This window comes from Lepeophtheirus salmonis, chromosome 3 (genome assembly GCF_016086655.4).
Source record: "Lepeophtheirus salmonis chromosome 3, UVic_Lsal_1.4, whole genome shotgun sequence".
NCBI lineage: Eukaryota > Metazoa > Arthropoda > Copepoda > Siphonostomatoida > Caligidae > Lepeophtheirus > Lepeophtheirus salmonis.
The window spans coordinates 6,366,494-6,382,997 of record NC_052133.2 but is presented as its reverse complement, the minus strand read 5'-3'; the positions used below and the strand labels follow the sequence as shown (position 1 = coordinate 6,382,997).

Genomic DNA, 16,504 nt, shown 5'->3' with positions numbered 1-16,504 from the left:
AAACTAGCATGACCAAATGGTTGATATTGTCAAAATAAATTGTGAACACGTGTACCAACATAATAAGAATACAAATTTTGAGAATCAAATTCAAAAATAGACAATAATGGTATATTTTTTATGAAAGTGGTAATTTAATTAGAACTACGGTGTGTCAGTCCTTATTTAAGACTAAAGACTGCAGTCCAGTCCATTTCAGTCTTGGTTTGGTCCAGTTAGATCCTGCCTATCAGTCCTACAAACTTATGAAGTTCCATCCTTGATAACATTACTTGACTTGGAAAAATAGTAGATAACGTCAACATACAGAGTAAACAAAGGTACCAATATTTATAAAAAACCATAATTTGCGAATCAATCAAAAATTTAGTTCAAAATTGATAAAAAACATTTATTTTTTTTAAAATGTGGACAAGATTGAACACTTATCGCTTTAGTGGTTCAAACAGTTCCAGTTCTTGAATAGCTTTAACTGGAACTGACAAACCCAAACCAAAACCGAAATATAGTGCTTATCGGTTTCAATTCTTATACTTATATTCCTATATAGAATATCTAAAGAAAATACAATATACATTGTAAAAAAAAAAGCTCTAATCTATAAGTAAATTTCGGAGTTTTTTGAGGAGATTCCAGCGTTTTCAAACGTTTTTTTACTTCGCGAGTATAATACAGTTGTATCCGAGTTCCAAATAGATCAAGTCTTCTTACCAGTCTGGAAAAGTGGTTATAGGAGCCAGACAGGGTAAATAAAAGAGAGAAGGGGTGGGGTAGATTATGAAACCATGTGTTCTTCAAAGCTTGTCATGGCTCTATAATTAGATAAATATAATATTTTTTTAAGTTAGGATTTCCAAGACTTTACATTGACAAGGCCCTCCTAAATTATAACATTTTCAGCTGAGGCTCCCTTATACAAAACGTGTGTACAATATATATAGACTGAAAGACCTCAATTCTCCATCTTCCTGCGCCCCCCTCCTTTCTAGCTTCCCATTACGGTCCACTTTGAAAACCATTATCTTAAGAAACCTTAGTTGTTGGGTTTCTACTGGAACTTGAGGCATTACACAATAAGCGTATAAGATAGCTACGGCCCTGTTTGTATCTAATATAATTTCCTGCTCCAGAAATTTCAAGCGACAAACCTTGTTTTAAGTGCATGTAACAAAACTGAGCCTGTATAAACATAACCCGAGATCAAAGACTGGACCCGAACCCGATAAAGCTGAACTGAGACCGAGACCAAAACCGTTGAAGTGAAATTACCAAGACTGGGACTGATAGAACTGTAGAACCTGAACCGTGCAAAACCTTGACTTTGGGGTATTTATGTACAATCTACATATATTGGGGCTAATTTGTACTGTAATAACTGCATAACTATGAGGGTAAATATTTAATTTATTTGAATATAAATACAAATAAAGTTGATTAGTAGCATGTTTGTTTTTGCTCAAAGGAGAAAGTTGAGTAATAAGTCATGCGCCATTTTTATGAAGGTTTGGCTTTTAGTACATTATTTATTTTTTAGTTCTACCTGTGTATATATAATGAATATATACTATGGTTAAATAGTATGTATTAGGAGGAAACGGATCAAGGCTTGTCATATTTATGTCATGTACAAGTTGCAATACTAATATAGAATGCAGAATTTAGAATACTTGAGATGAGATAATCCTAACATTGAATATTCCAAGGATGATCGATACATTAATGATGTAGTTTTTGACTTTTTTTGAAGGAAACTACGAATGAATAAGACGTAGTCTGTGGCAACATATAAAGACGAATCCTCATACTTGCAAGTATATAATAAATTCATAGTCTTAATAGATTAAAATAAAAAGATAAATAAGTTTATTTTATTGGATGACGTAGTTAAATGAAGTATAATGAGGCGTAGAATGTATAACTTGTATATTAGTTTGTGGATACCCAAATCGGTGCGTACGTGCACCCACGACTTTGTTATGATGCAACTGTATGATGGTCCCTCTTCTTTTTGCCTGTAAAAACGTTGTAAAAATCAGGATGTTTTAAATGTTGCAAAAGATTTGGAAGGTTTTCCCTGGAGACTGATGATCCCATATCCGTCATCAGCCGCAAAAAAAAAGTCGACCTGGAAAGTCAAGACAAACGAATTCATACAGAAAGTTCGGACCATGATCGATGGTCACCTATCCAGAAGCTTCAGCTTCATTTTTGAGGGGTTGGAGACCAGAGAAGTGGCCGTTAATGGGAAGACCTGAGATGCAAGAGCTACATGATACAAAATGCTCAGTTTCTCAGCAATAAAGCCAAATAAAATAAGCCCCGAACAGTCCGGATCTTAATTCGAGACAATGACTAAATTGCCAAAGGACTAACTCGTCTATGCTATCCCTTCCATCTGGCACGCATTACAGGCTGTGATTGATTTTTGGAGGTAATTACATCAAATGATCTCTTTCTTAACATTCACATATACAAGTCAAGCCAATTTTCAAGTAAATCCCCTAACAAAGTGTACTAAGTGACAACTTCAAGATTTTAGAAAAATATGCTGATTTGACAATAACACCATGTTTGGGGTTTGTCGACACAAAATGCAGCTAGAATAATTTTTCGCCAAATTGAGTCTGGATAACATTTGAATTTTCTGAAATATAGTCAACATTTTTTGGTATCTTAACTTATCCCCGAAATTTGAGTATAAATTCAATTATTGAAATAATTATATCCCTGAAATATTATGTTGTATGTTTATATAATGTAAAATAATAATATTAAACATTTCTCCTTTTTTTTATTCTCTTCCAGATTGTTTTTGTGTTAACTCACTATATAGTTAAGCATTTACACTGATTTAATAAATTATCAAATTAAATTTGTACAAATGTTTTTTTTTACAGACAAGTGAATATTTAAACTACTCAAATACTAAGATATACACATTTATCTTACAATCGTTATAAATCTCATATTTTTATACATCAGCTGTTTCCTTCTTATTGTCATGAACGTACATTGTGTCAGTTCTTATCTATTCAGTGCAGTCCAACACAATCTTATGATAGGTTATATCAAACCTTGAGACAAAGAATATCGATCCTTCGGGCTGAAAGAACTACAAAATGAATAAAAAAATAAGAAATTTAATAGATTCATGACATCGAATACCGAACTTTGTAAGTTTATCACGTATATTCAGGACTGAACGGTACTGCAGTCTTCAGACTTAAATAAAGACTGACCCAACACTAGATATCACAATAATATCAACCATTCTCAAGATCATTGATTTCAGTTTTTTATTTTAGTTAACATGGATGTATAAGAGTGGACAATATTTGTTCACGAAAATGGACGTCATTTAACTGATACAAGGGTTGTGTTGATATGAGCACACTAGGCAGATTCGAATACATTTTAAACATTTTTTCCACTAGCCTTACTTTCTCAATATATTATCATAGACAATTGTCATAATATATTGAGGAAACAAAAAGGAATAGTGTTAATAAAAAGGAAAAAGTAAGGACCCCGGTATCAGTAATCATGAAAACCGTGTGTATTTTAGATATCTTTAAAAAAAACCTAAAATCAGCATGGCAATACTGACAATTTAAGGGATGTTTTTGAGGAGAGAAGGATAACTGTTATGACGCTTCATTAGATCAGCTGTGTCAAGGGAGAAGGGGGCAAGAATGACTACAATGACGATCCTCAATTCTACTTTGAGTTCAACAAGGAACAACAATTTTAACTCCGTAAGACATCGTCAAGGTTACTCTCCGACTTTTATGAGCACATACAAATGTCCATCCAGTTTTGAATTTATTTGAGCGTAGTAGGAAAGGAAGTTAAATACAAAGGAGTTAAATAATAAGGATAACAGCTGAGGAATACAAAATGTATTCTTTAGATTACCAGTTCCAAAAAGCGGGCAAACTTGAAACTTAATTTGCTACCTACTATATGACTCTTTTCAATTCTAGTGAGTATTATCTGAATTTATGGGATATGTGAAAGTATAAAAGAGTTTCAGATGTAGTTTAAAACATTTATTTAATTTAAGAGACTCATACTGACCCTGATATTACACCTTTCAAATGAAATCCATCTATGTATCATTATTTTATTGTGACAACAAGTTTTTGGCTACATTAAATATTTCATTTAAAGTGCATCCAAAGGAATAATAAGAATAATTTTGTTTATAGAATTATACACTAATTCTTAGAAGAATACCTATAAAATCCACATTTATTTTTTTTGTGTGGACGGGCCACATATTAAAGTAATACAATGGAAAAATATTTTAAATGTATTTCAGTTAATTTGAATAATTTAACTAAAAGAAAAAACAAAACAAAAAAACACCTTCCTCTACTTCTGAAAAAAAAAAAATAGAATGAGTACTTTAAAAAATCGATATGAATTAATTTAAGTGTTTAGAGTATTGCCGTGTTTTTATGATCAAAATAGGTTTGATGAGTTAAAAATTGATGTCATCGTCCTTACTCATAATTACATGATGTTATGTCTCCTGGACGTTGATTTATTGAACTTGATTTAGTTCTGATTAACCTGTAAACACTTTCATGACCTTATTAAATAATTATCCCATAATTTGTAAAAATAGACTAACTATCAACCAATTTTTGGCCCTTTTTTTATAAATCTTTTTGGAAGACAAAATAGAAATTATTAATAAAGATAACGTTTCGATTACTATTCTGACTGATTAGTGTCCAGAAAGTTGTTAATGTCTTGCCAATTTGTGAGTATTCCTAATATTAAATGAAGAATTGTACAACGTAATTGTACAACTACTAACTAATTAAGGGCCTCTATTGTTATTATTATTTTTTTTAGAAGAAAAGGCTGAAAGATGGAACATATATCTGCCCCATGATTCATTGACAGTTATTGATACATTTCAAGTTTCTCATGATTGAAATACAACATGCGATGAACTCCGTCCCACATGGAATAGAATGTGTATTTATCACAATGTTACCAATCATCTACAGCAATCGTTATATATACATACAGGGTACGCAAGCTATCTATGCCACCCCTTTGGCGTGCTCTCTTGGACAACACACAAGCACTTAGACAGTCAACTTGTTATGTTATAAAGTTTGTTCAAAACTACACCAGTTGGAAAAAATTGAATCAATTGACGAATTCGTTCGCTCAAATATCTGGAATATATCTTTGGAATCCGTAGCAGAAGCGACAGCAAAACTTTTTCCAGGATCAGAAGGTCAACAACCAGACCAACAGGTGCTTGGTATTCTGTTTCACGGATATACTCATCGTCATGAAGACGAAGTTATATGCCCACGTAATGGTATTTGGACTGGTTAGCTCAAGAATGGTGCAAGATTCAATCATTCCTTTTTTTAGTAGTAGTATGACAATCTGATTGTAAAAGGTAACACCATGGACATATGTTTCAAAATAACCATATTTTTTTATTGTTTGTTTGTACACTATCTTATTGTGACTTATTTCCCGATGATCTATAAGTTACATACAAAAATAGTTTTTTTTTTTTTTTATTTAATAAAGGATGAATTATAATGTTTATGGCAAACAAAAAAATAAAAACAATGACTCGGCAATTCTTGTGTATTTCTTCAATTTCAATTGTACATTTATTAGACTGTCCCGTTTTTTGGTTTATATTTTAACTTTCCTGACGTTTTAATCACTTACAAGCAGCTGTCACGAGGAAGAAGGAAATAAACTAAGACTTGAAGTTCACTCCTGAATAATTAATTAATCATTACAACAGCATATGTATGGAAAAGTCACATTTCAAGTTCCTAGGTCCAAAAATACGGGTAATCAAAAAAAAAACAAAAAAAAACCCAAGGATGGAGGAGAGAATATCTGATAACTCCGTGTGAGTGTGACCATGAAAAACAAAGAGTAATATTTAGGATTTCTTGCTTGAAGTTATATTCTATTGAGCAAGGTTGATATGTTTGTCTACGCTTAATTAATCCGGACAATCCCTGGTACTACATCTAGTGTTTTATAAAACAAGGAAATTTGGGAAATGTTGAGAACATTTTAGACTCCTTAAATGATTAAAAAAAAGGTACACAGTATTTTAGCTAGTAAACCCATTACTTTTATCGATATAAAACAGTTATTTATTATATAACGTAAAGTATTGATTATTTTTTACAAAAAGTTGTGAAATTAATATAATACAAGATGGATGTACACAATGTCTAAACATTGATCAATATGACTCAAACTTTTTATTTAAATTTTTTTCCACCAAAATAAACATTTTTGTACTTTATTTTACTTACCATTTGAAAAAAAAAGAAGTTGCACTATTGTACATACATAATAGAGTTTTCTAGTTGGATCTCAGGATTTGCCGTAGTTTTACACCTACGGCAAATTTGGGGGAAATTCCGCATTGAATTATTACGAAATATAGGCTTTATATAAATTATATATAATTTATATAAACACGTAACTACTATGAAAATCGTGTCATAATATCACATATGAACAAACATTGAAAAAGAAGGTAGGTGTTCCATTTGAATAGAATGAAACCAAAGTACAGGAAACTGGTAAACTTAAGATTCCTTCTCAAACGAGGAATCAAAATTAATAAAGATGTTCATCAACCCTTAGACAATAGAGTTTTGGATATGAATGAAGGATATATCTGTGGACAATGTCATTAAAAGTATATATATTGTAACGCCGGTCCGAACCATAACAAATAGCTTCCACAATGACAATAAGCGAGACCTGAAGTCTCCTAATGAACTAACAGTACATCATTTATGATAATGATAAAATTCCAGAAACTAAGCATTGATTGTTAAATTATGGGTAAGACTGCCTTAAAATATATTCTTTCTCCTTAACGTATAAAAATGAATACTTAAGAATTACAGTCTTTGGTATTTACTCACGGAATCCCCTTATTCCCCGGTCAAGGACAATTTCTCGAGAAAATAGAAGTTATTCTACAAACATATCAAAAAGAAAAAACGTAATTAATCTTTAATATAATGAGGAATTAGATAATAAACTTCTTTATGCCTACCACATAATTTTTATGGACATGAATTTGGGGCCATAAAGTTTTCATGATAGTTTATTATCAACCCCTGTTCTATGAAAGAAAAAAAAGAGTTTCTTTTATCTATGTGCACATTCATTATTGTCCACAATTTATGGATTACTTCTAGATCTCAACAGTGTTGTTATGTAATAACGTTGTTATCATTATTATTTAATTATGGAGAAGGGAATATTTAAGTATAAAGTAATAACAAGTGTGGGTGTGTTCATGAAAGTCGGAGAGTAACATTGAGGGTTTACTTTGTTTGGAATTATAAGGGTATGTGCTTGTTTTACTCAAAGTAACATGTTTCATCAACAATGAAGTAATGTTAGCTCCTATAACTTTCCTGTAGAAGGGATGGAATTTGTGCTTATTTCCTTGCTCACAACTAATCTAATAAAACGCCATGACAGCTATACTGCTTCCTCCGAAACATTCTTCAAATTGTCATCATTACAAGGTAAATTTTAGGTTTGTTTAATTTTTAAAACAGACAAGTCATATTTTATACAACTCTAGTTATGAGTGTAAGTCCCAGTTGTACTCGAAGTAGAATCAGGGATCGAAAACGAAGTAGTTACTGTCCATGCTTCATACGGAGTTGGACTTGTTTTTATTCCTTTCATCTAACAGTTGCTTGTAGCTAATTTAATAAAACGTCATTACACCACATTTGCTTTTCTCATTATTTCAGTTGTCATGATTAGCAGGTTCATTTTTCATTTCTCTTTTTTACATCTCGAAATTGCTTATGATATACAATCTAAAAGTATTCCCAATCTAATAAAAATGTACGTATAAATATATAAATGTGGCACAAATATGATTTCAAGGCAGGCACTATATTATAATTATGAGTAACAGATGTTCAATTGAATTAGGTACTTTTCTCAGTAATTTATATGTATAATTTATAAACACTAATACCTCGAATTAAAAGACATTTGCCTTCATAGAATTTATCATTTAAATACTACATTGAGTAATTTATATTTCCAAATATCATTGTATTAGTCACTCCAAAAGATATAAATCATTGTTAAACGTAGTTTCCGAGATCACCTTTTAAGCTCTAGGTATTATTCTGTTAAAAACCCACTAAACCTATGTATAACCTTGCTCTACATATATCAGCGTTTCTCATGTAGGTGTTGCCGAATACTTTGGTACCCCAGAAAAGTAAGGGATTTGACATCTAATTTAAAAAATATATTTTTCTAAATGTAAAGATAAAATTTTAAATTCATTTATATAAACAAATATATAAATTAAGCGTAAAAATCCATCCCAAGTACCCATTATCAATAACGTGTAATGTCAATAGCTCACCGGGTCAGTATGACTACAGTTTGCAAAGAGCAAGGAACAGGCAATAACATCATGGATTGTTTTATAAAAAGAAAGACGCCACAAGAACTGGATATTATTGACTGTGAAATGAAGCACCAGTCTACTTTATGCGAGCAATCGTCCATCCGCTCTGAGTTTGCACCCAATGGTGCTAGAGTGGTAAACTACATAGAGGACATTTAATGACAGATGCCTTAAATTTGGATTCATCAGTATTGGGGAGACATGTACATATATACATTAGTTGTTACTAGCAATGTAATTTTTGTAATGAACAAATAAAATTTAGCGATTTAAAAAAATCGGTTTGAATTTACTCTATTTTTTATTCTTTAATAGATCGTTGTGGTATTAACATTTCCCTCGGAAAGAAAACTTATGGTCTATGTTTGGAATTATAAATATATATGATTATAATATTTTGATCATATGTTATAAAAGTTGCAACTTGTATAAGCAAATTGTACAAGATGCAAACAAAAACTGAGATGAAATAAATAAATATAAGGGTTTACACTTCTCCGGATGAAGATATTGCAATTATCGAATATTCTATGGGTGATCAATATATTAATGCTGTCATTTTGGACTATTTTAATAAAAATTCCTAAGCCATAAGTATTCTGCGGCACAAGTTTAATTTCCCGTAGTTATATTACTCATAAATACATAATAACCATGTAATTTTTATAGATAAAAATGAAAATTACAAATTATAATTAGAAGAATAAATATTGAAATTAAATGATGCATTTTGAAACAAAGAAATCGCAACTTGTACAATTTGCTTATACAAGTTGCAACTTGTACACAACATATATATATATAATAAACATATTCATATAACGGTGTTAATAACTTTTGTTGCAAAGCCTCCCAAATGATGAAAGCTAGTAATGCCCCTCTCTCTAAATATATTGGCAGTAATCAACAGAACATAAGCTGAAGTGTTAACTATTTGTTTATCCGAGTTTTGATTCATTTTAACGTCCAAAGACATATAAGTCAACCCCGTACATCTGCAAATGTACTTTTAATAAACAAGAAATAGCTCATGTTGTTTGTAATGCAAGGTATCACTGTAGGTATGTATCTATTTGTCTCTATCGCTTTTGTATAATTATTTAAGCTAGATTTTTTAGTATTTTATGCAAGAGGTTTTACCCTTTCTGTTTTCCTTTCTTTTCAAAGCATTTTTGTTGTTTAACCCTCCCCAAAAAAAGTTTCCAAACTTATTAATATACAATTATGAAATATTTTTATTCCTATATACTTAACTTGTAATTTTTACCATGAAAATAGGTCACTGAATCTATTTTAAGCAGATATATAATTTTACTTATACATATGGAAACATTAAATATAACAGCTTCTCATAAATTATACATACAGGGTCGTTCAGGTAAATTTGAACCATCTTTAACTAATTCTGAATCTAAGACCGATCCAACACTATTGTTAAGTTATGTTGGCAAAAAGTTTGTTTTGGTTACATAAATAACTAATAATTTGATCAGTGTTAAACTTTTTTAATAAATTGAAATAAATATATACAAAACCTATACAAAGTTTATTTAAAATGACCAGATTTTGCCTTTTCAACAACTTTAAGTATTCATGGCATTCATGAATATAGCACTATTTATATAGAATCAATGACTTTGTTGATTTCTAATCTTCCACATTTTTTATAGAATTTGTATAGCCTTTTATTTGAAGAAAGATCACAAAAAGTAATCGGTTTTTTTCAAATTATATCTCTTGTTTTAGACATTGAATAATGTTTTTCTATTTTGAATACATTAAAGTTCCTGAAGTTATTTTTATAAAGAAACCCCTCTTTAGACTAGAAAGTTGTCATTAATAAATCAATATTTCTCTCCTGATTGTCAAGAGGTATAAATGAAATGACACTTTTTGAACTAAGTCATTGCTAAGAAAATCAGGTTCATTATCACAATAAATTTGTTTCTTTGTATCTCATAGATCGATCCATCATGACTATTTGCATGCCAGTGATGGAATATGTCACATACATTCATTTCTAACTCATGTCATGAGTTATACGATAGTTTCTAAGAAACGAACATATGATGTTACTTACATAAAAATATGGAAAGTAAAAGACATGGCATGGCGTCTTTTGGAATCCAATTTGATTGAATGAGGTTTCATTTTATTCTAATAATCATTTGGATTTGTTTTTATTTTTATATATTGGCTGTATTTTCAACACCAAAAAAAATCGTAGTCTAAATAGTTTTTCTGCTGGAAATGATTGCACACCAGAAAACCACAACTAATATTACCAATGACCTCAGGATCAAATGGGCAGCCGTGTTTTGGGTTAAAAAGCGATTTGAAACCCAAAGATAAGTCGCGCAAAACTTATACTAAAACAGTAAGAATAAAGGCCATGATTTTTGGTGTCAAAAAACCCTTTGCTCGAAATCTGTTGGGGAACGATTTGTAGTAGTACCAATAAGAATATTGTGAGCGAGATTAAACTCTGAAAGGTAATTAAATGTGACTTTTGAGCTATATCAAGACCAAGGAGGAATAAACATATCATAACCAAGGATAAGAGTTGGTCTAGAACCAAGTCCCTTTTTAATATGTCCCAGAAAATGTGGTTTCCTAAGCTTTCCTGATCTGAATACTTAGGACAACAAGCCTCACATCCTTGGAGTTCGTCATCAAGGCTATATCATTGACTGACTTGTAATAAGACTAAAGCTTGTGGAGCCTTCAGAAAGATAGTGGAAGCTGTCATTGAGTCTGAGGGAGGCCATATTGAATTAAAAAATTAGACTTCAGTTATAATTCACTGGATATAAATTTAATTTTGTTCTCATTGTCTTCTCAACCTAGCTTTTTATAAAGTTTTAAAACAATATTCTGCTTAAATTTAAATATGACACATGGGGTATATAGGTTGGCTTAGAATTAGAGTTTCGTCAACTTTGACGCTGAGAGTACCAACTGTTAGAATGTAACAATGTGAATCCACTAAGTTATTCCGTGAGAGTATCAATTATAGAACAGTAGTAAAACTGTAAAATAGGATTGAAACAATTAAACGACCGAGCATAAAGGACAACACCCTCGGGAGAAATTATTTTCTTGAACTGAATGTGTATAAGATTGAGCCCCGATCGTTGTAGAGAAATAAATATGCTTGATATAAATGGATTTCATAGAAGATTCCTAGTTCTGATGGAGTAAATGTTTACTTATACTTAATCAGTACAACTCTATTTCCCCAATCAAAAGAAACATTAAAAAAAGTATTGAAATATATTATAATACATGGCATAACCTATTAATTTTTTTTGACTGAACTGTAAATCTGGACCACACTGTACATATTAACACTCAAGCAAGGAGTATCTATCGATGGAGGCCAACTTTTTACAGCATATGTTGTTGTTTTGTAACTATAAAATGTGGCTCAAACTTCAGCAACTGCTGTCAATCTATTTTATTTAATTTTTATAACTAAATCAAACAATATTTTACAAAATTTTCCAAGTGCCCAGTAATTGTATTCCCATGTCATTGTGTAGTAGTCATTAAATGCTTGTATATACAATATACTGAACACATATTGGAACATTGAGACATGATGACTTTTTGATTGATGTGGAACTGCATTTGGAATAAAAAAGGAAATGTGAGCACATATGAGCTACATACATATAATAAGTCAAATTTATCAATTACATTGATAAACGAGGTACCTAATCATACTAATGATATTCAAACGTAGTTAAACTTTTCTTTTCTTCATCACTAAGCAAGGACAATTCCTTGTTATGAAGGTGAATGACGAAAAAAAAGTACATTTTATTGTATCTATTAATCTTTAAAAAAATAAAGCTTAAACCCAAAGATGGGGACTCAACTTGGACTTGAGTCCTTCTTTGGAAGATGTGTGACTCGACTTGATCACAAAATCAAAGACTCAACCCTTGACTCGAACACGAGATAATATTTTGAAGAATTGCGACTCCACTTGTTAACACATCAATGACTTGATACCTACTATAGACTCAAAAGGTATGACTCGTGACTCGACTTAGACTCAAAATTTAATTCAATGTTTCACTCTTAAAGTTATTTTTTTATTTTCTCAGGACTTGAACAGTACTCAATACAAACATAGAAGATCATGGACCTGTGAGGAAAGACTTGAGACTCATCTTGGACTTACATGATAAGGACTTTTTTACACCTCTTCTTAAAGCCAAAAATCAGTTGGCAGTTAGACAATTCTTATAGTTATAACGTATTCTTCATTTTAAAATAGTGCAAATTATTTCACAACTTAACAGGAGCCAAAGTCATGAACCAAGCGGTGAAATCTTAAGTTGATTAATTGTCTATCTGCAATATGCTCCTCCTCTGCAAGATGTCGCTTTTTAAGATAACGTTACTTGATTATTTGATGTAAGAAACTTTTTCTTCTCTTTACAGAATTCCCCATGTTGATTAAATTAAATTTGTAATTTATGGATGTTTTATATATAGTTATACAGTAATATTAAAGTATATTCACGTCTCTAGCGGACAAAAAAGATGTAGTCGTGTAGCTGACTACATTTGGACAAATGTTAATCACATGGTCTTCGTTTGGTCAATTGGTATAAAACTTCTAGGAGTCTTTGTTCTAGTTCAATCAATCGAAGTAAAAAAACAAGGGGGCATCCCACTATTTCCTTTTGGAAGCCTCAAAATAATGGCCCCAATACATCTACATTTTTTAGTTTCAACAAATTTAATTTAAAGTTACAGCACCTAGTACGAATTAAAAAGTCACCATTGTGTGAGCGAATTACAAATTACTTATTCCAGAATGAACAACGTTTGCCCTCAATCCAAAGCAGAAGGAGTACGTGAATTTATAAGTTGTATCTATCACTACTTTAAAATTCGTTGTAGCTGCCCGAAAAAATAAAAAGTGCGTTTAAAAACAAACTTGGAAAATTTATCTACACACAAAAAAAATTTTAAACCTAGAATCTACAATGCCAATTCCTAGTTAATTTAAAATAACTTCAATAGATCTTTCAAAAAATAGCACATTAGTTTGGATCAAACTTCTGCTTCACTCAGAAGATTAGGAATCAGTTGATTGTGTACTACTAATGAATTCAAAATATGGGTCAAACTTTTATTAATTGCGTCAAACACGTATTTGAGAAAGTACATTTGGGGCTCTAATATGGTCAGTTTAAGACCTCAATAGCATCAATGTTCACTATACGTTCAGCTGAAACGATAATAGTATATTATCCTAGTAAATTAAAATCCGTTAATGATCAAATAGTCAAAATAATGTATGTATTCAACTAATGTTACATTATTCCAAATATCTCTTTAATCTCTTTTAAATAAGAAATAAGTTAGCTTTCTTGATGTTAGGGTTTTCAAATAGACATTTTTGTATTGGATGGATATCGCTGTGGATATATTTATTTTGTTTCAAAGTATTGAAATTTTGATAGTAATCATTACAAATGATGTCGGTGACTAATTAAATTGTTGTTTTCAGCATGAATAGTTTTTCAAAATAAGAATTAATTGACAAAATCGTAGGTGGATTTTTAAAAATCCACTTATCTTCTTGATCGAAGATGTCTTTTTTATTTATTTTTGCAACAAAAACCATGTAAAGAATTGTTGTTAATACTTTTAAATATATAATAAAAATGTATTCCAATTAACATAACCAAAAGCAATAACTTGATTGGATGATGTCCAATTTAAAAATATAAAGATATTAAACGATTCTCTACCCGCACATCCAAGAATGTCTCCTTCGTGGAAGTCCCTGCTCAGGAACCTGTAGATATATTGCATTTGTAGTCATCGTTGGGGGATGATGTCGTGTTTTCTTTTTCCCCATACGAGTATTTTCAACTCCATGATGAGGAAAATTTTTAATCAGTTCATCCTGTGGCTCACAAATTTCTGGAACTATCACTCCTGCTAAGGAACTCATTTTGGTTTTTTCTTTAGTATAGAATTTCCTTGTTGTTTTTAAAAGGTATTGTAAAAATATGTTTTATGATTTTTCAAGTCACGAGAGGTTAAACAACTTTTTTTATATATTTTACTCCATTTTGTCCCTTTGACCTTGCTTTGTTGTATACGTAATTATTAAAAAAAAAATTGCAATAAAAATGTGGGCAAGAAATATATACATATTATTTTATTAAAAGACTTACAGAAAATTTGATGGAATTTTTTTGATTAAATATAAGATTATGCATTGAACAGATATGTTACAAAAAATCAAGGTCTTTAAAAATTAAAAAACTACAATGGTAATTGACTTGTAGATTTTCGTTGATAGTATAATTACCCTTATTAGTTGGATCAGCACTGAGTTATTGCACTACTTTTGTAGACACAAAAGTTAAAAAGAGTATCCTTCTTCTCACAATATGACATAAGATATTTTATTAATTGTTTTTTTTTATATTTTATATTTAATCTATTATTCTTTTTTCAAATATATAAGAATTAAATTGTGACAATGAAAACAAATTCTAGGCACAGTTATAATTTCAAGACATTTCTCCACCTAATGAAAAACAGCTAATAATTAATTTAATTCTACTCTTAGACCCAAGATCTCCGTAAATTGATGCAAATGCACTTTTCTTAAACAAAAACTTGAAAAAGTTGACTTTGGGTGTATTAAAGCTATTTGTACTTAATCTTTTTTACAGGCAAAGGGAGAAATATTTTCAATAAGAATAGTCAACCGTGGAATAAATATCGCAAAAATAATTAAAACTTGCAGAGTAATTAGCAAAAAGTGCATTAAGTTAACTCTTTTTTAAAATAATTAGCAAGTAAAACCTCTCTTGGTAAGGGTAAAAAATAGTGGCGCCCCCGTTCTTTGTAACATACCTAATTTAACTTTTAAAAATTCCTCCCGTGAAAAACATGAAAAACCAATAATATGCACAAGAGAGAAAATAATTTATAACTTTTATAACTAAAGACAATTCACAAGTATCTATGTCACTTGTTCTCTCGTTCAAAAATAACTAAATATTTATGTGAATTCAATCATAAGCCGGCCTTAGGATGATTATACTTTTTTTTCATGTATATGTACATGTTTGCGTGTGAGTAAAGGCTTGTATATGTTTTACATCAGCTCAAGTGTACTTATGCTTTTATACAAAACAGATATATGTGGCTCGTTAACAAAAAATCAAGATAGAATGAATTTTTTCGAAATTAAGTGTGGATTAAATTTGTATTCTTAGAGGAAGTATCGTTCATTTATATCAACAAGTTATTCTTAGTGACTCCAATTTGCCTTTTAAGTAGCGAAAATTGATTGTCACAGTTAAGGAATGAAAAATTAGTAGACTTTGTTTAAAAGGGGTCATTTAGATGAGAATATAAGTCTCTTAAATCAAAAATAGGTTCGAAATTTTAGCTAATATCTTAACACATTACACAAGTTCCTTATATATGTAAGGAATATTGGCCGATAGATATGGGGTCCACTAGCACAAAAGTAAGCTAGAAGGTTTTTTCTTGAAATTAAGTGTGAATTCCACATTTGTATTGATTGACAAATTATCGTCGATTTCTATAAACAAATTCTTCTTCTTAACTTTTTGGGTGTATTGCAAATTGCACTTAAAGAAACCAAAAGTAACTTAGAGATAAAAAAAAATGAGAAATGAATAGATTTTATGCAATTGCAATGAGCCATATCAGGTCCAATATAAGTATTTTAAATCAAATAAAGATTCTAAACAATAGCCAAAACTTTTGGTTATCTTAGCTGATCACCAAATATTTTTATAATTAGTCTATAATTGACTCAAATATGTGTATAAATATGTTTGTACATATGAACTACAAAAATAAATTGGGATTTAGTCCATGTCTTAATTCTTTTTAAGTTTTTTATGTTGACACACCCCATATAAACTAAGTATTATATTCATTTCATTAGAGATCTCTTCGAAACATATTAACAATGTAAATACTCATGAGTACATATAAATATTACTTTTGTGG

The 16,504-nt window shown here is 30.4% G+C and overlaps 1 protein-coding gene across 5 annotated transcripts in view; it reads right to left on the bottom strand.

The window, feature by feature from the left end:
• The window catches only part of LOC121114281 (3',5'-cyclic-AMP phosphodiesterase 4C), a 404,803-nt gene extending 389,154 nt beyond the window's left edge, over positions 1 to 15,649 (bottom strand). Inside the window, exons 1-2 of one of the 5 annotated variants that reach the window (XM_071886962.1) lie at positions 15,371 to 15,649; positions 14,248 to 14,464 (exon numbers count right to left, since the gene is read on the bottom strand). In XM_071886962.1, the coding sequence (XP_071743063.1) occupies positions 14,248 to 14,453 (206 nt within the window). In that variant the 5' untranslated portion in view covers positions 14,454 to 14,464; positions 15,371 to 15,649. Of the gene's footprint in view, positions 1 to 14,247; positions 14,592 to 15,370 lie in introns of all 5 variants that reach the window. The other 4 variants (XM_071886960.1, XM_071886959.1, XM_071886961.1 and 1 more) reach the window with 4 other exon arrangements.
• Positions 15,650 to 16,504: the final 855 nt, after the last annotated feature.